The sequence below is a fragment of the Podarcis raffonei genome, chromosome 1 (assembly GCF_027172205.1).
Source record: "Podarcis raffonei isolate rPodRaf1 chromosome 1, rPodRaf1.pri, whole genome shotgun sequence".
Classification (NCBI taxonomy): Eukaryota; Metazoa; Chordata; class Lepidosauria; order Squamata; family Lacertidae; genus Podarcis; species Podarcis raffonei.
In genome coordinates, this window is record NC_070602.1 from 80,586,535 (window position 1) to 80,611,295 (window position 24,761).

The following is a 24,761-nucleotide window of genomic DNA, read 5'->3' on the forward strand; positions in this document are numbered from 1 at the left end:
CCTTTTCTTTTTTTTCGGAGGAGAGTGGTAAGGTTTACACCCCTCTGACCGGAAGAGGGCGCTGCCACTGCCGCGCGCGCCTCAGCAGCCCCTCTCGTCAAATTTCCCGTGGTGCCCGGCGCGGCGCGCGGCCGCTCTGGCGCTTTCTCTCTGGTGCCGGAGGTGGTTGGTGGCCTTTGGAGACTGTGCTGCCCAGCGCTTCCCCTCCCCGTCCTCCTCCTCCTCCTCCTCACCCCGTCGCCTTCCGCGGGTCTTCAGCAGCCCCGCTCCCCGATACCGCCATGTCGTGCAACTACGTGGTGACGGCACAGAAGCCCACGGCCGTCAACAGCTGCGTCACCGGTAATGGCGGGAGGGGGGTGCCGTGGAAAAAAAGCGGGGGGAGGGGAGGCGCGGGCGGAAGAAGTCGGTTAGGGGGCGGTTAACGGCCCGCGGTGCGTGGAGGGGAAGCCCAAAGCGAGGAGGGCCGCGTGGAGGGGGAGGATCGGCGGCGGCGGGAGGAGCAGCTTCCCCTGCGGCCCCGGCAACTTCGCAATGTTTTGTCTCGGGCCCAGGACACTTCACCTCCGCGGAGGACCTGAACTTGCTCATCGCCAAGAACACCCGCCTGGAGATCTATGTGGTCACTGCGGAAGGGCTGCGGCCCGTCAAGGAGGTGGGCATGTATGGCAAGATCGCCGTCATGGAGCTCTTCCGGCCCAAGGTGAGCTTTGCTCTTAGGGACGAGCTGCGGGCGAATTTTGCACCCAGAGTCTTTTGCTTGCGTCCTGGAGCTGGATGGCCTCAACCAAATACTGTCCCGGCATCGGGGTCCACATGACCTTCTCCTTGCAGCTGTTTGTTTGGCTGGCTTGTACCAGCTGTTCAGAGTTGGTGCTTAGTATGCACCTTTTAATAGGCTCTGCATCTCCCCATTGTCCAGTGTTACTACTAGCTACAACAACTTAAAATTCAGAATTAAAAACAGCCAAAACAGAGGGGCCCCTGCCTGCTAGTTTGAACTGCATGTTTGAACCTAGCTGTTTGAACTGCATGTATTCTTATACAGTATTCCAATAATACATGGGAAAAGTTGTTTCAGTTCTGCTTTGAGGGTGCCTTTGAAAAGCATGTTTGCTTTTATGGTATGACTGTGTCCTCACAACTAGTGACTAGGCTGAATTTGGTACGTAAGGGTGATGTGCTCAATGCCACTTTGCCATGAGCTGATGTGCATTCATGTTTGGTCCATTCATGTTTAATATAGTTGTGATTGGACTTTGAAGAGTGCTATTTCCAAAGTGACTTCCTTTTCATTGCTGCTGAGGAGATCAGTCCTGGGAACTGATTCCACCTTCGACTGATCTCTGGAGGTAGGAGATAGATCTGGCTCTGCCAGCCTGTCAAAGGCTTCAGCAACTACCCTGACTCTACCTAGCCTTAGCCCCAGTAACTCCCTGTTAAAAGAGCAATGCCTTGTGGAGCATTTGGGGCAAGATGGATGTCATCCATTAACTGAAGTTTTCTAGGAACCTTCAGAAATGGTGATTGAGTTTTTAATGGTCTTTCTAATTCACCATGCATCTACCTGGCATCCAAATAAAATTGACAGAACTACACTTTGAATTTCAGGAGGTACTCAGGCTAAAGTCAGTGCAGCTGTTGTCCATCATAGAAAGAAGAAATGCTAAATGGAAAACAAACCACACAATGAAGAGTTTTCAAAGCATTAGTTTACATCACAAGTTTTTTATTTGTATTATAAATTGTAAACTGCTTTGTGTTTCTGTGGGAAAAGTGGAGTGTAAATCTTCTAAATAAATGAAAGGTTAAATATGTTCTCTGGTCCAAGGTGTGGTTGAGGAGGCTTTTTCAGTTGAATCCTTTTTGGCAAGACTTTCTAATTGTATTGTTTCTCCTAAGGGGGAGAGCAAGGATTTGCTCTTTATTCTGACAGCAAAATATAATGCCTGCATCCTTGAATACAAACAAAGTGGGGAGAGCATTGACATTATCACCCGAGCCCATGGCAATGTGCAGGTAAGCGGGGAGATTGACTTAGGACTACTTAACATTGTTGTGTATTTTTGTGTAACTATAGCCTATATTCCAAAAAGCTAATAGTCCATGTTCAACCTAAGGAATGATGCCGTTCAGGTAACCATTCTTGTTGTGCTACATCTAACAATCTGCTGGGTAGATAACTGAACAGGCCATCTCCTCAGCACTTTTCCGTTGGGGCTTGAGTCTTGGTCTCCTTCTACTGATTTACTGTTACAGTGTATTTTCTTTTGATGACTGTCATGTGCTTGTAGCTCTGCTTGTTTACAGCACCACTTGTATAATGTTCATATTTATTTGACTCTTTTTACTCATCCAGCTTTTCATGCTGTCCAAAATCAAACATACATTTTGCTGTCTGATCCCAACAGTCATTATGAACCTGTGCTCTATGACTGAATTCTGTCCTGCAGAAAGCTGATATTTGCACAGTGATGAGTACGTGCAGGAGGGGAAATAGGGGTAGGGCTGTTGCCTTCATTCCGTGCTTGTGGACTTTTTGAAGGTATCTGGTTGGCCACTCATTGGAGCTGGAGAAGGGGGCCAGGGATCATGCCAACACTTGTGTTGTGCTTCTGAGGCTGTCTGAACTCCTTTTCAACTGCTGGGAGAACTGGGACTTGTTTTTGTCATGCTCTGATACGGAGGCATTTGGAGCAGCTTAGACACACACCACAACTTTGTTTTTTGCAGTCTTCAGATAAGGACTAGACCAAGTGAAAAATGAATAGAAGATTTTAGCTGCAGTTCATTCATTTTCAGCTTTTTATTCTTGTTATAAAAAAGCACACTTAGACATTCCATTGCTGCACCCATAACCTAGGTTTAAGGTGTCATTTAGCTTCTAGCTTTCATAGCTCAGTTTCTAACACTGGAAGCCTTCATTGGCCTCCTCAAATCTATTTCAAATCGATATGAGAAAGGGGGGCTTAGTGAAAATTGCCTCCTACTGGGTCAAAGATGCCTCTGCTGGATCAACAAGCCACCTGTGAATGGAAAGGCAGCACAGAAATACAGCCCAGTATTTCTTTACAGCCTGAGGAGCTGTCATACAGCAGAAGATTCTGCTTGTGTTAAAGGGCAAAGAGCAGACTGGTACTTTTTTCAAATACAGCTAATACAGGGGAAACACAATACAGAATTGGAAAGTATGGACTGAGCATGCACAAACTTACTATATAAAGCATCTAGTTTAACAATGAAAGGCAGAACCCATCATTCATTTGTCACATATTTAAACTGGCAATATTTGTTTGACACTGATTATAAGGCATAGGAATACCAACAGAGAAAATATTAGTGCTGGTAGAAACAGGGTACAGCTGAACAGTGTATGTTGTAGGAAAAACTTTTTCAAACTTGAAGTAGAAGAAATCACTAGCTAGTGTACAAAAGCCAATTTGATAGATTTCAGAGGGCTCCATCCTGCACATTTCACTGAAACTGCGACATCAGCTTGCTGTAATGGTTTTCCCTGTTTTCTTCTAGGATCGTATTGGTCGTCCCTCGGAGACAGGTATAATTGGTATAATTGACCCAGAGTGCAGGATGATAGGACTGCGACTCTATGATGGCCTCTTCAAGGTCATTCCTCTGGAACGGGAAAATAAGGAATTAAAGGCGTTTAACATACGATTGGAGGAGCTGCAGGTCATTGATGTCAAGTTCCTGTATGGGTGCCAGCCTCCAACCATCTGTTTCGTTTACCAGGTACCAATATTGGGTCTGTGTGTTGTAATGGAAAATGCTGGCAGAGCAAGTGGTGGCCAGTAGTCTCGGAACACTTTTTGATTCAGGGCTATTGCTAATGTCTAGGTTTTTGTATCTGTCAAAGCACACTTGTAAAAAGCAAAACATTTTGTGTGTGTTTGTGATATTTCACAGTTTTTATTATTTGTAGACTGCAAAACTTGTCCCTTTTTATATCGGTATTCTGTTTTCTGCATTACATCATATGATATCATCTGTTTTCTGCATTACATCGTATGATATCATCAACTGAATGGCCTGCTTATGTGACAATCCTGCTTTAAAAGCTTTTAATCATGATATTTCTTTTTCCTGTATGAAGTTGGCTTGCTTGGGGTAGGGAGATCCATCTGTGAGACATAACTCCCATCACATGGGTTATTCATAAAATAGCAAGATCTGACAGTATTAATATTTCCAGCTTAGTATAACGATGTTGCTGCCCTATTTCCCAATGAACCATGCATTCTTGTGTAATGGTTGTTAGGCAACATGTCTGCCAACAAACTGTTTAATATAACGTAGCCAATGTTTTTCACAGTAATGAGAGGCATGTGTTTTAGCTCTTCATTCTCGTATAAGGGATTTAAAATTGTTTACAAAAGTGGGATGGGAATTTTTTTAGGGCTGTGTATGGTCCCCCTCATCTGATTTGTCTTATCTGGTGCTTCCAGCTAGCCCCGATCCAGCCCCCAGAACAAATTGGGAGCCTTTACAGGTTTTAATTTAAGATTGGCTCCTTCTCTTCTTCCCCTTTCCATGCTGAGTTACAGTTTAAAATCCTGATAAAACTTTTAGATGGTGTGTGTGTGAGAGAGGAAACCCTTGCAAGCTGCATCTCCTGCTCTCCTCATGTTGGCCCAATAAAATATCAGCACATATTTTTCTTGCCTTATTGGTGTAGGTAAGAATCCTTCCCTGTACCCATCCTTGGCTTCAGTGTGTATGTGCCACATAATATTAGAGCTTGGTTTGCTACCATGCCAACTGAAAATGCTTATTCATTGCAGTGAAGTTGGAGCAGAGTTATTTTATTTTTACTTCCACTTGAGATGCCACTGTTTGGTAGACAAAATGTCACATCCTTGTTTAGTTCAGAATAATGACCAGCTCCAGGTTCCATATTCCTTGTCACAAGTCTGGATTTTTCAAAACTGTTAGCCAGGAGTGGGTGGGGTGAAATGGATGCTTTTCAATAAACACAATTTCAAAGATCCCTTGGACAGGTAGAACTGGTTGTGTGGATCCAAGCCACTGCACTTTTTTTAAAAAAATGTGTTCTTATTATAGAACATAGACATAAAATCATAGAGTTGGAAGGGACCCCAAGGATCATCTAGTCCAACCCACTGCAATGCAGAGATCCCAACACACAGTCCCTCATCCAATATGAAACCATACTGGACCCTGTTTAGCCTTGCAAATGTGCTAGCAGTTTTATTGCTGCACCACTAGGACAATGCAGATCACACCAGTGATAGAAAATACACTTAATCCTTTTCAGCAATACCTATATAGAAATGGAAGGTTTTGGTTGAAATACTGAGAACTCAGTTTTGGACCTCCAGACTATGTCCTCCTCAAATTTGCTCCTAAGGGTTGGGGGAACCCTCTGGAACAGATTTATTTGTGCCATTCATGACAATACCTGTTGTTTCCATCTCTAGGATCCCCAGGGCCGGCATGTCAAGACATATGAAGTGTCTTTACGTGAGAAGGAGTTTAACAAGGGACCCTGGAAACAGGAAAATGTGGAGGCTGAAGCCTCCATGGTGATTGCAGGTTAGTTCATCTACATAAAATATCTTTATCTGTAGATGCTTAAAAATAAGCTTGCAGCTTCCTGCGTATAGAAAAAGCAGCATTTTTTTCTTATTTCAGAAGTCAACTGTGTATACTTCTCAAGAATATTCCCTGTATCTTCTCCTGCAGTCATCTTGTAGCATCTGCTTCCCATTCTCCTGGTGGGATTCATGTTGCAGTGGAGCGTCTTACTTTCTTACTCACTAATTCTCTATATTTGTTACCTTTTGTGCCCATTACTTCTTGCAGTAGTTAGCCATATATCTCTGTCCTAGTAGGATCTTGTTTCAGCCCTGGTAAATTATCTCTGGCCACTGCTCAGACTTAACGATTTCAGCTGCCTAGAGGTTACAAAAAAACAGCAGTTGCTTCTTGTATAGCAACCATCAGGTACAATATAATGGGGAAGCTCTGTGCACCAGAGCTTCCAATTTTCTTGATTATGCTGTAGCATCTTTATAGTTCAGCCCAAATGAAATCACATAAATCCTGCAATTCATTGAAGTGGCTTATAAGAGCATCGTGTTCTCCCCTCTTGTACAGCTTTGCAAATGATGACATATGGAGCATTAGTCACTGCATTGCTTCTCCTTTCCAAATCTGGCTCCATGACCATGACACTGTAATGGCTTTGCTTCTCTCTCTCCCTCTTTCTCTCTGGGGAACCGGGTTTGCGTCTCCACTCCTCCACATGCAGCTGCTGGGTGACCTTGGGCTAGTCACACTTCTTTGAAGTCTTTCAGCCCCACTCACCTCACAAGGTGTTTGTTGTGGGGGAGGAAGGGAAAGGAGAATGTTAGCCGCTTTGAGACTCCTTAGGGTAGTGATAAAGCGGGATATCAAATCCAAACTCCTCTTCTTCTTCTCTCTCTCCCTCTTTCTCTCCCTCTCCCGCTCCTCTCTCTGTCTCTGCTTTAAAAAATGTTTTTAATGGTTTTCAGATTTGCTTCTCATTTAACAAGAAGTCCAAAAGCAACTAGGCTTTTGAGGCTACAAGAGGGAAGAGAAAATGAGCCATGTGTGGCTGCATCAGCATACTTACAGGGCAAACCTGTAAATTGTAACACATGGCTTGTTTTCCTTGTAGACATAACATAATGGCACATTCTGGTGGGTGTGTTAACACAGCATGGTGGAGCATGGGGTCCCTATAGTTCCTGAATATTTCAGGTGCTTGCTTGTTTCAGGATTTGAATGTCTTTATGATTCTATCTCTCTGTGGCTTTCTGAGAAACAGAAGAGTGGGTTAGAAAGAGAAGCTTGAGACTTAGAAACTCTGTTTGGTTGTTTACCACAGTACATAAAGACTCAAACTGCATCCAGTTTCCCCAGGATGCTCTTCAGATTTACCAATGCTTAGGAACATCCCTCTGAATGCAAAGATCTGAAGAAAACCACATGCCCTAGGATATTGTGGGTGGGACTTGTGCATGTCCACCCCCCCAGTTTAACCCTTTGTTTGATCAGCCAACTTCCTAGACAAAGCTACAGAGCCAACTGGATGTGCAAGTTGATAAGAATCTTAAGGATAGATCAGGATATATTGTATTTTTCTGTGTATAAGACTATATTTCCCCCCTATTTTTTCAAGTTTAAAATTGGGGGGGGGTCGTCTTATACATGGATAGTGCATATGTGGGATTTCTTCATTTGGAGTCCCAAAAAATAGGGGGCGTGTTATACATGGGGGCATGTTATACATGGAAAAATAGGTTCACCTGGTAGCTTTGTGAGAGGCCTGCAAAGAATATGTAAACTTAATTTATTTTCTTGCCGGCCTATATTTAATGTGGTGTAATAAGGCTGTCCAAAAGTGAATTCAGTTGCAAGATGAAAAACTCATTGTGAAATAACAGCTGCACCTGTTGCTGCTAATAGATATCACTAACATTATGCAACCAGATATATGTTTAGCATGTTGACTTCCTTAAATTCCTCTCTTGGTTTGTTACTTCTCTCTTAGTCCTTGGTGTATGTGTTCACTCTACTTACAAACTGCTTTGTTCCCTTGAAAAGGTGGCTGTCTTTCTGTGGTCAACAGGAGATTCTGTGTGTATCAAACTGCAGTTAGGTGAGAATATAATTAAGTGCACAAAAAGCAGAGATGGGAGGATCCCATACAGAATAAGAAGAAAGGGGGAAGGGAGTTCTTTTATTTATTTATTTATTTATTTATTTACTTACTTACTTACTTACTAGAATCTCTTTTCTTGCTGAATATTCCTTTCTTCTGTTTGTGATGCTTAAAAAGAAAAAAAAATCACGTGCCTGTTCCAAACACATTCCTTACAGTGCCTGAGCCATTTGGAGGGGCTATAATCATTGGACAAGAATCCATCACCTACCACAACGGTGATAAATATTTGGCTATAGCCCCACCCATCATCAAGGTGAGTACATGTTTCTCTTTGAAATATATTTTGTTTAAAGCTGGAAGTACCACCCACTATGTGTGTGAATGTGGTATGGTTTACTATATTGGTTACCGCAAAATTGGATGGGGGGATATTTTTATGAACCTACCTGTGTTGAAAGCCTTCTTTCCCATGATTTCTGAGGTTTGCTGTAGAAAGGTGCAAGTATTTGCCTATCTTGAATGCTTTGCTTGCCCTCTGAGAGCCCTCTGATCAGTCCATAAAGCACTGCTGTCAATCAAATCAGTTCTCTTTGACTTCTGTGATATGGGCATGTAGCTAGATAGTATGTGATGTTGTCACAACCAGTATGTGATTCCTGATTAAGGAAAGTAGAGGCATTTCCTAACTAAGCAGGAGATAGGGGAATGAATGACAGTGAACATTTTTGAAATGGGGAAATATTTCCCTTCCCTTTCACAAAGCACAATTTTCCACACAGAAATGGAAACAGGTGAATTGGCACAGTCTAGATTGTGCAGTTTTAAAGCAGCTTTACAGAACCTTGAAGGGGCAGCATATGCGAGACTCATCAGGTGGTATCTCTGTTGGCCTCAACACAGCAACCTATGGTAAACGCAACAGTTGAGAAGTAAAATGTAATGGCCTGTCAGTCAAGATTGCTACAACTAAAGTACTCTCTACCAATAATAGCTGTGGTAACACAAGAAGGATAAGACCAGGATATTTTATGTTAAGCGATGCTTTTAGATTTTTCACTTTCTTTAAAGCTTCCCAAATGCTTTAGACGCCGTTTTTAGGAGGAAATCAAAGTATTCAAAGAGCAGTTCAGTGTAAATGCCATCTTGGTTCTCTGAAGATTCCACCTAAACATTAGGAAGAACTTCCTGACAGTAAGAGCTGTTCGACAGTGGAATTTGCTGCCAAGGAGTGTGGTGGAGTCTCCTTCTTTGGAGGTCTTTAAGCAGAGGCTTGACAACCATATGTCAGGAGTGCTCTGATGGTGTTTTCTGCTTGGCAGGGGGTTGGACTTGATGGCCCTTGTGGTCTCTTCCAATTCTATGATTCTAAGAGTACTAAATAATGCCTCTTTTGTGAAACAGCAAAGTACAATCGTATGTCACAACCGTGTGGATCCAAATGGGTCTCGTTACCTTCTGGGGGACATGGAAGGCCGCCTCTTCATGCTACTACTGGAGAAGGAGGAGCAGATGGATGGTGGCATCAGTCTCAAGGACTTGCGTGTGGAGCTTCTTGGAGAGGTAGTTCTTATTCCTTCCTCCCATTTCTGGGGCATTTGGTGTGAAACAAATTGGCAAAGCCATTTGGGCAGTTAAAGTGAAGGTGGAGAAAGAACCCCTAGCAAAGATTGACAGCTTGAATCTTTCTCCAAACACTAACTTTCAGTGCTGTCTCGTAAAGCATTTGCACCCAGCTTGCCCTAAGAAACCCAAGCAGTGCTGTGTTCAGGTGTTACCTAAAGAATTGTCTTAGAGAATCAATAAATGTAGGATTTCCCTCAGTTGTGACTCTCTGTGAGAGGATTTGTCACAGATCTAATTGTGCTTTCATTTCTTAATTTTTATTTATTATAACATTTGTATCCCAGCCTTCCTCAAATGAGCTCTGAGTAGTGCACAAAAATCCAGTGAGGTAGATTAGGCCAAGAAAAGTGTCCATGCTTTTCCAAGGCTGTCCACCAAGTTGTATGGTCACGAGGATTTGAATCTTGGTTTCCTCTAGAAGACCTCCAGGTTCTGTCTGCAGCACTCCACTAGCTTCTGTTTCAGAACCTGATGACTGGCAATTCTTTTCATTTGTTGTAAAATATAAGCAGATTAACAAAGTATTTTTAAAGTTGTACTCCACCTTGAGGGCCCCTTGGGGCAGAACAATAATTTTAAAATACTTTTAATAAGTAAATGTTTTAAAAAGACTTACTTTTTCTGTATTTTATTCTCAACTAGACATCCATTGCTGAATGCCTGACTTATTTAGATAATGGCGTTGTGTTCGTTGGCTCTCGGCTTGGGGACTCCCAACTTGTGAAGGTAAAATGTAGCCCTCAGTGAACCTGTGAATTTTTCACCCGCAAATAGTTGCTCAGCTATATTCTACCAGATGTATATTTAAATGCTATGGGCGGGTGAACACTGAATTTATTTCCACCATCTCTTAGAGCTCTGTATTTTTGGCAGGCTCTGTTCTATTTTTGTTTTATTGAGAAATTTAATCTTATTTTCATTCCTAGCTCAACGTAGACAGTAATGAGCAAGGATCATATGTTGTCGCCATGGAAACCTTCACCAATCTTGGCCCCATTGTGGACATGTGTGTGGTAGATCTTGAAAGGCAAGGCCAAGGGCAGGTAAATTTTGGTTCTTCCTTCCCTATGAAATGTCTGACCTCACTAGGAGCGGCGTTTTGTGTACTTTTAAAAATAATGCTGCATTTTAATCTCATCTTTCCTCTTAAATTATTCAGAATAATAAATGTGGTCCTCCCTAATTTTATCCCCAGAACAACCCTGTATGGTGGGTTAGGCTGATAAACAGCCCATGATCTAGCCCATGATCATCCAGTGGCTAAACAGAACTTTGAACAAGGGTCTGACATGCTATCCTTACGTTGCATGATTTTAGAGGAAACTTTTCCTTTTATTTTCTGTCCTTTGTAAAGGCCTTTTGCTATATACAATAAAAATGGACTTGACCATGACATGCTATCCAATGGGCATCACAGTGTGCTCATAACACCTACTGAGGCCCCATGCCCTTCCCAGTTTTTAATAAAAAAAGAATTTGGGGGGGTCCCTTTGCAGGCAAAGGTTGCCCCCTTTTTTGCCTCTTTTTGTTTTTGTTTTAAAGGATCTAGGGGGTTTGGTATGTTTTTTGTATGGTAGTGGTAGGTGATGAATTTCTGACCATCGCCAGATTTGCTTCTGCGAATAGGGTGCACATGACAGTTTCTTAGGTTTCCAGATGTGACCCAGGGCACTGTCTAGTTAATCTGATGATAGATTGAAAATTGTTGTTCCTCTCCAGCCATGAATGTGCTAGAGAGACGATTTCAGAGAACTTTAACTTAGCCCCCTAAGTAGTGGGTCCACTTTGGAAATATATTTTATTTCCTACAGTATGGTGGCAGGCTGTAATATATTGTCTCCCTTCAGAGATTTGCTTAAATGCCTCTCTGGTAGATTGTAGGAAAAGCTTCCTTATCTTCAGGAACTGAATTGGATTAAATGCAATGTCCGTTACTCATTTAATATGGCCATTATTAATGTCAGAGTGTTTTAATAGCTATTCTCTGCTTTCCCCAGCTGGTTACTTGCTCTGGTGCTTTTAAGGAGGGCTCTCTGAGGATCATCCGGAATGGAATTGGGATTCATGAACATGCCAGCATTGATCTCCCAGGGATTAAAGGTGTGTCATCATGATATAAATTAATAATTTGTGGCACTCTCTGAAGTGAGGATAATGCATATTGCTCAAAGTGTTGTCACATAGGAAATTTTGTGAATGAGCTTTTCACGCTAAAAAAAAGCAAATACATGATTCTAGCCCTCATGGGTGTCTAGAAAAGATTAGAAAATGGTGGACAAGTGGTTAGTGAAGACTTACAGAGAAGGCTGGCAGGTTTTGGGTAAATAAGATTGTATATTTCAATGCTTTTCTGTTCCTTCTTTCAAGTTGCCTTTCTTTACTCTTCTTTCTTTACCTTCTGTATCATGTTCTTTACCTTTGTTCTGTATTCTGTAGAGGCTAAAATCTTAGACTGGGAGAAGATTACATAATGGTTTGTATAATTTATTCTAGCCTAGAACTGAGAATAGTTGGCACAGGGTAAACACTGTATGGTGCTTTAGAAGTAGTGAGGCAGGAGAACGTGCCGGCTTGGCCCTTCTGAGTTACGAGATCCCTTGGTCTTTTGTGTTCTCTTGATAAAATATCTTTTTATGTCTCTGCACTGCAGGATTGTGGCCTCTGAGGTCGGACTCACACCGTGAAACTGATAATACCTTAGTGCTGTCTTTTGTGGGGCAAACCAGGTAGGAGAAATGCTGATGTTTTGTAGGGCTGAAAGTAGAGTTTGAAAATTTGTATGTCTTTGCTGATAATTTTGACCAGGTCTTCGTACGTTTTGCAGGGTTTTGATGCTGAATGGGGAGGAAGTAGAGGAGACCGAATTGACAGGATTTGTGGATGATCAGCAGACCTTTTTCTGTGGCAATGTAGCCCATCAGCAGCTAATCCAGGTAATAAGCAAGCATTTCTTGAAGATAAAACCTTTAAAGTAGGAGTGGCTGACTTCTCACCCTCCGGTTGTTGCTGGACTACAGTTCACATTATCTCTAACCATTGGCCGTGCTGGCTGGGCTGAAGGGACCTGAAGGGCAACATCTGGAGGGCAACAAGTTAGCCACCACTGCTTTTAAAGTATGCATCCTATCAGGAGTGAAATATTAGGACTGTGATGCGTAGACAGAGGCCTAAAAACAACTTTCCTTTGAGTCAGGAAGAGATACCTATTTTTGTTTCTTTCTTTAGATAACATCTGCCTCGGTACGGCTTGTCACTCAGGAGCCCAAAGCCCTTGCAAGTGAATGGAAAGAGCCAAATGGGAAGAACATCAGCGTGGCTTCCTGTAACAGCAGTCAAGTGGTGGTGGCTGTGGGGAGAGTGTTGTACTATCTAGAGATCCACCCCCAGGAACTCAAGCAGATAAGGTGCATGTGAACTGCAGCTGGGACATTTTGTGCTGACTCTCTTAGACTCACTGTAATACTGACATGTTTCCTCCTTGTCAGCTGCACAGAGATGGAGCATGAAGTGGCCTGCCTGGACATCACTCCCCTGGGAGACACCAGTGGCATGTCCCCTCTCTGTGCTATTGGCCTTTGGACTGACATCTCAGCCCGTATTCTTAAGCTGCCCTCGTTTGACCTCTTACACAAGGAGATGTTGGGAGGAGGTATGAGCGGCTTGTGTGTTTTCTATATTGGGAAAGGCAATACTGCTAAGGGCAATCTGAACGAACTCTGTTCCACTTTCTGCAGAGATCATCCCACGTTCCATTCTGATGACCACTTTTGAGAATAGCCATTACCTGCTTTGTGCCCTGGGAGATGGGGCTCTCTTCTACTTTGGACTGAACATTGAGACAGGTGAGGTTTTAGGCTCCTCCTCCTCAAACTTTCTTTCTCTGTAACATTCATTTTGAGGGCCAACTTGGATACAACATCCAGAGATTCATGATTAGGTATGTTGCCATTGTTATTGAAGGTGACAGCTGCTGCCAAACAGTTCAACCATTTCCCTTTATGCCATTTGCTTCATTTCAATCATGTACATTAAATCATCCCCAAAATGGTGCGTGCCCCACAGAGCATGCAAATACGAATACACTACGTGTATGTTGGCCCCAATGGGGGAAAGAGTTTAAACAAGGAAAGCAGCATGCAGGGAAAGGGTTAACACACACACAACACCCTGACTTTTACCCAGATTCCTTCTCTCCCACACTTTTATCTTAAAACAAACACAGCGGGTGTCTAATTGCAGATGCTCTGTTCCTAGAATCTGGTTTGGCCTTGAGAATAGAACATTTGGGAGATTCTCCCCCAAAAGACTGCAATCTACTCAGGATATCTATACTGAGAGACTGTTGCCTGCTTCTTTTGGGCAGCTGTTTTAAGGGAATCTTTCTGCTTTCTGTCTGGAATGGATTTCTGTGGAACGTGAAAAGACACAGTGGTCTTGATACTTTTTAGCCGAGTGAGAGAATTTAGTAGGTTAATCTGCATGTGGTGGACAAACAGCAGTCACACTCCTGCTAGTTTATTCCCCCCTTGCTTTCTCTTGGTAGGTAACCTCTCATGCTATACTTTCCCACAACAGGTTTGTTGAGTGATCGTAAGAAAGTGACACTGGGAACCCAGCCCACTGTTTTAAGGACCTTTCGCTCCCTCTCCACCACCAATGTGTTTGCCTGCTCTGACCGCCCGACTGTGATATACAGCAGCAACCACAAACTGGTCTTCTCCAATGTCAATCTTAAGGAGGTGAACTACATGTGCCCTCTCAACTCAGATGGGTACCCTGACAGGTGGGTGTGCTCTGTTTCTCCTCTTTAAGTAGCCTATTTTCCACAGAGCATGCACGCTGCCTCCCTGCTCAGACCTACTTGATGTGTGGACACGGCAGTTCCCTTGTGGCTGTTTCAGAGCGAGTATATATGGTAGCAATGCACACTGGCAACATGCAATCTTCTGGGTCTGCCTGCTTAGACATTATAGAGATCACAAAGCTAGCTTTTTTTGCTTTCAAAATCCGGTATTGAAACAATAGCAAACATAGCAAAGCAGTCTTCTAAATGATGAGCAAAAAGTAATCCTTTACATTAGGGTTATTCACTTGAGTGTGAAGGAGATGGCTTTTTGATTTCCTGTTCCTTCTCTTATCCTTTAAACTTCTGATAGGTTCCCCTGCTTTTAAGTGAACTGCCTCTGATTCCTCCCACAGCCAGTTTAAAATCTTAAGAAAGCAATTGGAAATTATGCAGTTATTGGGGGGGGGCGTGGATGGATTATTGTTTTGTTTGTTATGTATTCGTATGCTTTTTTCTTCTTTTGTGCACCACTCTGTGATTCTTGGATGAAGGGTTATATAGAAATTCAATAAATAATATTCCACAAACACACACACAAACACACACACACACACACACACCCCGCTCATCAGAGGAACCTTAGTTCACCCCATATTGGAATAAATCATGTGCGTTTTCATGGTATTTTTCAGTCCCAACATCTAACTGTATGTCACCTGAAATCATTATTCATCCTATAATACCACTGACTGATCCTGGTGTTTTTTAAATCTTTCATTGTATTCATTCAAGTTGATAAGTAACCAGGATGAGTGTCTGGTGAGCTACTCCTTAGTGTTTTGCATCATTTATTCTGAAATGGGGCTGATAGTTCATAAACTAATTTTCTTCAGGAGTGGGGAGAATACAGTGATGAGGTGGAACAGGCATGAGGTTGGTGTTTATGCCTCAGCATTGTATGTGCATACGTTCTCTTTTTCTGTGGCTTTCCAAAGGAAGTTTTGGAAGCTAAAAACACAGGTCCTTCATGTTGATGGGGAATACTGTTGGGAGAAGAGAAGGAACAAACTTGGTGTCAGTACCACAGTCATTCTGCCTTTTCACAATCATCCCCCCTTTAACAGGTTTATCTATCATGGATGGGGAACTGGTGGCCCTTCAGATTTTGTTTGACTCCTTGACACCAGCTAGCATGACCAGTGGTCGGGGGTGATGGAAGTTGAAGTCCCATAGGTTCTGCATCCCTAGTCTATGTTATCAATTCAAGGATTGTCTTCCACTCCCTGCACAACCTTCCTTCCCCTGCCTCTTACTATCCACATGCTTTATTTGTTCCTGATGTCTGTGTAGGAAGTCCTTGGCAAAGCAAGAAATCTCATTTAACACATATTACTTCTTTTGCTATGATATTTACCTTTTTAACTTACTACAAGTCTTGGTAGGAGAAATACCTACACTGATGCATTTCTTAAACTGTGGGTTATTTTATTGCTTTAGTTAGCTATGTGGATAGGAACCCTAGATTTAAGAAGCCCTATGTGTAGTGGTGGAAGAATTTTTAATTTTTTTTTTAAGTGAAATGCCTTATTTGTCCTTACTTTGCAGCCTGGCTTTAGCCAACAACAGCACTTTGACCATTGGCACCATTGATGAAATTCAGAAGTTGCACATCCGCACTGTTCCCCTTTATGAGTCACCCAGGTGAGCAAAGCGAGAAAAGAGTACCTCCAGGGGCTCTAATAGAGAGGTTTTAGGGGTGGGATAGGGTGATATCATTTCTGTCTGCATTCCTGTGACAATGTAGAAAGCAGCATAGGTAGGATTGTATTAGTAGTTGTAGCTTTATTTATTCTTGCCTTACCTATGTGTCCTTTTTGTCATGCAGGAAGATCTGTTATCAGGAAGTATCTCAGTGTTTTGGCGTACTCTCCAGTCGCATTGAAGTTCAGGATGCCAGTGGAGGCACCACTGCACTGAGACCCAGTGCAAGCACCCAGGTGAAAGGAACTTCCTTGCAGATACCTCTCTGCAATATGCCATGCAAGCAGCTGGCATTGGTATCATGATTTCTTGCAGCTACATCAGAGGGAATTTATTTTGCTTAGCATTCTGATCATTCCTGCTTTTGTGAGATTGAGTGCTTTTAGCAGGCTAGTCTTGTCTTTTCCTTGCACAATAGTCTGAATTTGAGTGGGGCTTTTGAATTCAATGTCTCTGTTTTATGTTAGGAACAAATATTTTGGGCTGCCCAACACATTGAGGCACCTCCAGTTATTCAAATTTTGTTCTCCTAGTTTTCTAGTGTCAAAATGTCCTGGGGATCTGCTCATAACTTTACTTAAGTTTCTCCTTTTTATGAGCAGATCCCTAGGGGATTTTGACCCTTCTTCTAGGCTAATTTCCAAGTGCCTCTTCAGTAAACAGGAAGCCTGGCAATACAGACCTGCTGCTTAATTCTCCCTGACCCTTTCCATTGCCTTCTTCCCCTCCAATCCATATATGGTCCTATTCTTCTTATGCTTGGTGTATCTTGATCTCTGATGTATGTTCATGGTCAGAAGGAAAGGATATCCTTGCCTGATTCATTGGGGTTAGGTTACTACCGTTTCCATGGCCTCCAGAAGTAGTTTGAAAGAGTTATTCTTCCCTTCATGTTTCAGGCCCTCTCCAGCAGTGTGAGTTCCAGCAAGTTGTTCTCTAGCAGCACAGCCCCACATGAGACCTCATTTGGCGAAGAGGTAGAGGTGCACAACCTACTCATCATAGATCAGCATACATTTGAAGGTAATCCTCCTCTGCTACTAATTTCCCTTATGAGAAGTCTGCTTTTTGAGAGGCACTTAAGCATGTGAAAAGGGACTGGGAAGGTAACTTGGAAGCACATGCTGGCATGAGAATGTGCTGAACAGACATTTTTTAAAGTTTCATAGTTACCTATGTCTAACTAGATGCTCCAGCTGAGCTTTCTCTCATTTTTTCACTTTTTTGTCTTCAGTTCTTCATGCTCACCAGTTTCTGCAGAATGAGTATGCACTAAGCCTCGTCTCCTGCAAGCTGGGCAAAGACCCCAACACATATTTTATTGTGGGCACAGCTATGGTGTATCCTGATGAGGCCGAACCGAAGCAGGGGCGTATTGTGGTGTTCCACTATTCTGACGGTAAGAGTTGGAGGTTTGAATCAGATTTTCACATTCCCCCAAGGGGCTTGATGCTTCATGAGCTTGATTGTGATCTCTGCTTCTGCATACTTTTTAAAGCCCTCTGGATATTGCTGTTTTTGCCTGCAGAATTGTCTCTTGCTTATGAGAGGTTTTAGCTTCCAGGGTCTTCTATTGTAAAAGTATTGGACACGGTTTTCAATGTTATAAGAACTGCCTTAATTGCTTCAAGTGGGGAAAAATAAGCATATCAGGGAAACCATTTCTTAAAATCACAGCTTCCTGCAATGACATGAATTCATTGCAACTTGTCGCCATTTTTGAGCAGCTTCTTGACCTATCTTGTCTCTCCCAATCGTCAGTAGGGAATACTTTAGGGAGATTGCATGGGTAATACTATTTTAATGTGTTGTTGAGAATAATTTTGAGTGACATGTGTACAAATAAAGTGACAATAGTTATATGCTAACTGTGCCACAGAAGGATTTTTTTTCATCGGAGAAATGAAAGCTGTTGATGAAATTAACTGTGAAGGTGTTATGTTGGACGAAAAAGACAAACAACATATTAAAATCATGAATCTGAATAAAATGTCAAGCACTGTTGTTGTAGTGACATGCTCTTTTAGTGTTGCAAGAGTGGGATAGAGCATTCAGAGAGGCAGAGAAATAGCAATCACCATAGCAGTTCCCATCCCAACAAACACCAATGCCATACAGGGCTAGGCCTCTTCCCACTTCAGAGACCTCATGTTTCTTATACAGTGAAGTGGAAAGAATTTGGTCTAAGCAATGGAGGAGGCTGCATCTTGTGGCACAGACCTTCCTACCCTCGCCACTAAACTGTGCCTATAGTGAAACATTAAGCACATGCATCCATGCAGCGCTTCCAAGGCCAGTCTATCATAGAACTGTAGAGTTGGAAGGGACCCTGAGGATCATCTAGTCCAACCCCCTGCAATGCAGGAATATGCAGCTGTCCCATACGGGGATCTAGCTTGTAACTTGGTGTTATCAGTACCATAATAATGCTCTGGCTATAGCTAAGTCTAGCTCCTCATTGAGATGTGGGCAGCACATGCCCTTTTTAAGTACTGTTGTATTGATGTGTATCCTAGGTAAATTGCAGAGTCTGGCTGAGAAAGAAGTGAAAGGAGCTGTTTATTCCATGGTGGAATTCAATGGAAAACTCTTAGCTAGCATAAACAGCACGGTAAGGCTTCCAAGAGCTTTTGCATCCATGTCTTTCAGGGCTGGGGTTATTTGAGCAGGAGTGCACCTGACCCTGTTGTGATGTCCCTGGCTCTGTCTCAGCTGTGACATACACCTTTCTGTCCTGCCAGGTGCGGCTATATGAGTGGACAGCAGAAAAGGAGCTTCGCACCGAATGCAATCATTACAACAACATCATGGCCCTCTATGTGAAGACGAAGGGAGACTTCATCTTAGTTGGAGATCTAATGCGCTCTGTCCTTTTGCTTGCCTATAAGCCCATGGAAGGGAACTTTGAAGAGGTATTGATTATGGTTGTTACCTTATTGAGTACAGCAGTCAAGAGGCCCTCATAAAGAGCTTCAGAAAAGAAAATAACATTTGACAGGAACAGGGGCAGCTTTTCATGTCTTTTGGCCACGGTGTTCTCATGACAGCGCATTAAGGGTAGGAGTTTTGAACTTGACTTGTCAAGCCTATTTGACCAAGGCTGGCCTTACCACTGAGTAGTGTAAGATGTGTGCCTCAGGCTGCAGATGTTTGGATTTCAGTCTTTAAAGGCAACTCAATTGTCAATTCAGTGTGTGCTTATTATTGGAAGGGAGGCATCATGTGGACTTCTCACCTCAGGAGCCAAGTATCTTGGGCTGACTGGCCCTTTTCATTTCACCCCATATTCAAGGCTGTTTGGAGTTCAATACTGGCCACATTTGTGGAATGAATAAGTATTTGTCTAAAGATGATTAACAGTAGCTTAGAATTTTCTGCCTGAGGCAGAGATTGGAATACTTACATGCATTCATAAATGCATATATATTCTGCTGAGGCTGGTTTCTTCCACACAAGGTCTTTCTTGTGCTGCATTCCACTATCTTTGTCCTGACTCTCACCCCATTATTATTAGTTGTCCTTTGGGGTACAAAAGATCCTATAGCTACAGTGCAGTTTTGATTGTGCTAGGAATATAATGAATTTCAACAGCAAATGACCTATCCTTCCCTTTTAGATTGCTCGTGACTTTAATCCAAACTGGATGAGTGCTGTGGAAATTTTGGACGATGACAACTTCTTAGGGGCAGAGAATGCATTTAACTTGTTTGTGTGCCAGAAGGACAGGTGAGATGCCTCCCCAAAAGGATGGATTGAAGCAGCATGCATGTGGCAGCTACACCTGGGAATTGAGGTGTGGTGGTTGCCCTGTCATTTCTCCTAGCTGATTTTCTGTGTTGCAGTGCTGCCACAACTGACGAGGAGCGTCAGCATCTGCAGGAGTTTGGGCTGTTCCACCTGGGGGAGTTTGTCAATGTCTTCTGTCATGGGTCTCTGGTCATGCAGAATCTGGGCGAAACATCCACACCAACACAGGGCTCGGTCCTTTTTGGCACAGTCAATGGAATGATTGGTAAGGTTAGAGCCAGCCAGGGACCTTCTATCTCTCCATGTAGTAATGAAAAATGTCCCATTCACTGTTTGCTGATATGGAATATGGGGATGGGGTGGGCTACTGCTAACTTGGAGTTTTAGTAAAAGGAATTGAAGTAATAGAGACCTTGGGTGAAGAATATACATGCACGTCCCACTATATGAACACAATGCGTTCCCAGGAAATTGTTCATTTGCATAACAAGCTGATGGTTTCCATTATTTCCTATCGGAACATTTATAATCTGTGATTTGTCTGCTCCCCCTCCCTCCCTGGTTTATGTCTCAAACTGTTGTAGCCAACCAGCAAAAGACAAACAAAGGAAAAACTGCTGCCTGTCTGATCTCTCCTGCTCCCTGAATTGTCCAATCTTTCTCCCCCCTCCCTTGCAGTTCAGCTTTTAAATTAGGCAGCATCCTCAAAGTCCTTAGGTGGAGATTGAAATGATAACTCTTGAATTCTGTTTGAAAATATCGTTTTAACAGTTGTCCTTCTCCATAGGACTGGTGACTTCGCTGTCAGAAAGCTGGTATAATCTCCTGCTGGATGTGCAGAACCGACTTAACAAAGTCATTAAGAGTGTAGGAAAGATCGAACACTCCTTATATCCTTTCTTTGTCTCACCATTGTCCTATTCATTGTGCAAAATGCTTAAGAATACTTTGTCATAAATTCCACGCATATTGAACCAGAGCAGATTCCAACGTATGGTTAGCAGAGTAAAACAACTTAAACACGTTGCAGGATTCCCCCCAAAATAGACTAGAGGCAATTAATCTTTCATCCAGCAGAGCTTTACTGCTACTGAAGGTAAATGAGCATAATGGTCATAAATCCAATACATTCAGGATTGGCCCTGTCCATAAGAAATCCAGTTACAGCTGACTTAACTTAAACTTACAATAACTTATAGTAAAACTAAACCTTAACACTAAGTATGCTATATACAGAGCATCACACCAGAAGGAAAGAGAGATAGAAAAGAGTGAAACCCAGGCTCCTACTGGCCTTATTATATAGTCAGCATGACCTTGACAGAAAGAGATAACAGAACCAGTTTAAGCCAGCTGTACTCAGCTTCTCTGAATAACCGAAACATCATGAACCTTCTGCTTCTTTCTTTCACACAGAGAACCTTCCAGAACCCTCTTGAATTAATTAGAATAGGAAAGATCTCTACACACCATATCAGTACTTTCTGTACCAAGAAATGCAAACTGACATACTAGACGCAGTACAAGGATATTTTTAAAAGGCTGGTCCCTGCCTACAGACTTTACAACACATAGCAATAAATGAAAGAATGGGGAGGGGAGGAAGGGAAGGGAAGGAGCATGAATGTAATCTGAACCCCAAATGACCAACACAGTTATAAGAATGGAAGAGGAGAAAGGAGTTAAAAGAGATGTGTGTCGAAGAGAGAGATCTAAAAATCTTTCAAAGGAAGATGAACAGAGTGAACATCACATGACAGGGCAGTCCAAGCATAGATAGCATCCAGAGTTAAAGATGAGGAATGACAAAAAGGAAGCCTTAACTAAGAGAGGAGTGGAGTGCAATGAATAAGATACATGTAGAAAGACGTTATGTATTTTTTAAAGTAGGGTTATATTTTTTTCTTGATTTTACTGTCTTTTTGTAAACCGCTTTGAGTTTGGTTTGTTTTTTACAATCAAGCAGTGTATAAACTTTATGAAATAAATAAGATGGTAGCTGCAGAAAGCTTTCTGCAGACCACAGTGATCAGTTGGGTATTTAAGGAGTGATACAATCTTTTAGGTGTCCCAATTAATTATGTTACACTGCACCACTTTTGTCATGTTTACTCATGCCATTTTTGTTCGTGAAGAGCATGAGAATCTGTAAGAGTTTGTTCTTTTAAGGCTGGTGTTGCCAAATGGTTTGTTTCCTTGATTCATGACTGTACCTGGAGATCATTTCATACAGAACGCAAGACAGAGCCAGCTACAGGGTTTATTGATGGAGACTTAATCGAAAGCTTTTTGGACATCAGCCGACCCAAGATGCAAGAAGTTGTGGCTAATCTACAGGTAGGATGGGAAAACTAATCACTTGTTAGAAGTTAATGGGACAGCCTTGAGAGGCCATAATGCTGTGCTCACTAGCGTGGGAGCAAATACCGTTAAACTTGGCGAGTCTTCGTTGTTTCTGTTAGCGTACAAAAAGCATTGCACCAATAAGAAACTAAGAAGCGGTATACACCTTCACTGTTGTTTCCACAGGTGACTTCTGACGCCTCTTTTTGTTTCAGATTGATGATGGCAGCGGAATGAAGAGGGAAGCCACAGTGGATGACCTGATCAAGATTGTGGAAGAGCTCACCCGTATCCACTAGCTGGATGAGGAGATACTTCGCAGCTCCTTCCTCTGTGCTAGCGTATGGAGTCTTTCCCACCTGCAGCTGGGGTCCCCTAGCCAGTTGCCCTGTAACACTTTAGAGGCAGTAGCAACGCGCCTGGGTGAAAGTGGGGAATCTCTCTGAACTGAAGCCATCTCGCTAGGGACTTGTGGATGCAATGTTGGCTGTGGATGACATAAGGTTCTGCTTGGATTCACCAACCCAGTACTGGTCTCAGCCAGTTGTTCCCATTGAGTAACGGCTAGCAGTTGGCAAAGGTGCGCCCCCTACCTAGACTCTTCCCACAGCTCATTCACCGTTGTCTTTTAGTATCTTTTTTGGATTTCCTTTTTTTGTTGTTCCTTGTGTTTTGAAGTGGGAGTCTTTTTTTCCTCTTCATCTATTTGGATGGCGTATGGCTAGGTGGCTGTGTCTGGTGTTGGGGAGATGGGAGTTGTGCCTGTCTGGGTAGGGAACTCAAGTGGGTCGAAGGCTGCTCTTCCCCTGGGCCTTTCTGCTCATTCAGGGAGAAGGGGCTGGAAAACAAAAACAAAAACAAAAAAAATTTCTGTTGTTGGTTTTGGAATTTTACCAAATAAAAGTAGTCCAAGAGGAAAGGTTTGGCTGTCATAATCTCCCCCACTCTACTTCAGTATCTCTATCAGGCCAGGGGGAGAAAATCTTACATTTCACACACTTGTAACACATTGCATTGCACACAAGAGCACGGAAGGTCTGGCAAGCTGTCCTTGAGTATTTTACACAGAAAGGTGGAATGTTGTTTTTTTAATTTATTTTTTATTCCATTTCAGCAAGGGTACCTGAGCTATAGATATACAGTGGTACTCGGCTTAAGTACTTAATTCGTTCCAGTGGTCCGTTCTTAACCTGAAACTGTTCTTAACCTGAAGCACCACTTTAGCTAATGGGGCCTCCTGCTGCCGCCATGCCGCCGGAGCACGATTTCTGTTCTCATCCTGAAGCAAAGTTCTTAACCTGAAGCACTATTTCTGGGTTAGCGGAGTCTGTAACCTGAAGCATAGGTAACCGGAGGTACCACTGTGGAGGTAGTTACCTGACCAAACTCTTGCCAATTTCCTTAAGAAATCCCTTTATTTAGCTGTGTTTCCAAGTAATGCCCACTGCAGTCTTGGATGGCTGATACAACAAGGTCTCATATGCAGACAGACTTCGTGTTTGCAGTCAACCTCAGGTGGAAGACATCATTCATTATCTGTTAGCCTGCCATTATGTAGAGACCCAAGATGCTGCTTTCTGAAACCTTTATTCACACAAGCAAGCAGGAATACTCTGGCAGAAAACGTTTGGTTTCTTTTGAGTGACAGTAATAGTTTTACAACACAGTGTGGCCCTCTATGCACTGGCTGCAAAAAAGAATCTGGTAAAATGAGCTAGATAAAATTTCTATGAATTGTTGTGATTCGTAGTATTAAGGGCAGTATTAAGACAAAACAAAATACAACACAAAAATGGCTGCCAAACACAGTGTTTAACATTAAGGTTAAGCTGAGGAAATTACAGAAGTTTCTAGTATACGTAAATTGAATGTAACATTTTTATCCCCATATAGCAAGAAAACTGCTTTCAATGAATTAGCACCTATGAATTTGATAAGGTCTAAACTGCAGTTGGGTGTCTGGAGGGCCACCTGGTGCTGGCAAATTTATTTTATCAAGCCTCCATAAACGACAATTCTGCATTTATTTTTCCTGCAACACCAAATTCCAGACTTTGTTTCACCAGTTCTCAGACATGAGAGGAGAGCTCTCTCCACTTTGGCAACTGCTAAAAGGAATAGGAGTTAGGGTTTGTTTGTTTGTGGGTTGGGGGCGGGGTGTCGACATCTGCAGTCGATCTTCAGAAAACGGAATACTGTAATTAATATACAAATAATTAAAATATAAATGACCATGGGAAGAGGCAAATGCACAGGGGCAAATGTCTTTACCATCTGCTTAGCTATCAGGTCTCTGCCTTGCTCAGCTTCAGCTCTGTTGTCTGCCACTCTTGAACACCAAAGTCACCTCCATTATCTCTCCCCTACACACAAAGCTAAGCACAGAGCAGGGGGTACCCTGCTGTCTAGTGGGTTTGCAGCTCTACCAAAGGATTCTGTGCACTTGTCTTAAGGTACTGTATACTGGAGGAGGGGTGTGTTGTCTCACATTTGCAGGTGGTGAAATGATGTACACTTCCCTGTAATGCCCAGCTGAGGGCAGCATGTTTCTTAAACATCTCACAGCCTATAAATGGAATAGTTCCCATCACCTGCAATAGCAGGAAGCCATGCCCTGTACAAATTCTTCTGCACTTGATGATTTTGGCCTCTGGTTTCCCATCCCTTCTAAAGAGATGCCAAGACACTATTGCTGACAGTCTGGCAGACATTTAGTGTCATTATTTATGTTTCACAGTACAATTCTGTTACTAAGATGAGGTGCTAATTCTGCTGGTGCCAAAGGTTGCAAGCTTCCCGTAAAACAGCGTATCCTTCAAAAGGTTTTCCCTT

The 24,761-nt window shown here is 42.7% G+C and overlaps 1 protein-coding gene across 1 annotated transcript; it reads left to right on the top strand.

Annotated features, from left to right (window-relative positions):
* Nucleotides 1–116: 116 nt before the first annotated feature.
* Nucleotides 117–22,848, top strand: DDB1 (damage specific DNA binding protein 1). Its single transcript, XM_053397032.1, has 27 exons — nucleotides 117–342; nucleotides 555–703; nucleotides 1,903–2,019; nucleotides 3,529–3,750; nucleotides 5,457–5,571; nucleotides 7,885–7,982; nucleotides 9,071–9,229; nucleotides 9,935–10,018; nucleotides 10,219–10,335; nucleotides 11,290–11,392; nucleotides 11,943–12,018; nucleotides 12,117–12,225; nucleotides 12,518–12,696; nucleotides 12,778–12,941; nucleotides 13,027–13,134; nucleotides 13,868–14,075; nucleotides 15,684–15,779; nucleotides 15,964–16,075; nucleotides 16,739–16,862; nucleotides 17,074–17,238; nucleotides 18,356–18,450; nucleotides 18,581–18,751; nucleotides 19,456–19,565; nucleotides 19,682–19,851; nucleotides 20,374–20,476; nucleotides 21,800–21,923; nucleotides 22,145–22,848. Exons 1-27 carry the CDS (start codon nucleotides 282–284, stop codon nucleotides 22,226–22,228), a joined length of 3,423 nt encoding a protein of 1,140 aa, XP_053253007.1. The 5' UTR covers nucleotides 117–281; the 3' UTR covers nucleotides 22,229–22,848.
* Nucleotides 22,849–24,761: the final 1,913 nt, after the last annotated feature.

Excerpts from the sequence above, each read along its gene's own strand:
- DDB1 (XM_053397032.1), top strand. The coding sequence starts at position 282 with ATGTCGTGCAACTACGTGGTGACGGCACAGAAGCCCACGGCCGTCAAC. Across the intron at positions 10,019-10,218 it reads GGGACTCCCAACTTGTGAAG|CTCAACGTAGACAGTAATGA; the intron begins GTAAAATGTAGC and ends TTTCATTCCTAG. Across the intron at positions 19,852-20,373 it reads CACAGTCAATGGAATGATTG|GACTGGTGACTTCGCTGTCA; the intron begins GTAAGGTTAGAG and ends CCTTCTCCATAG.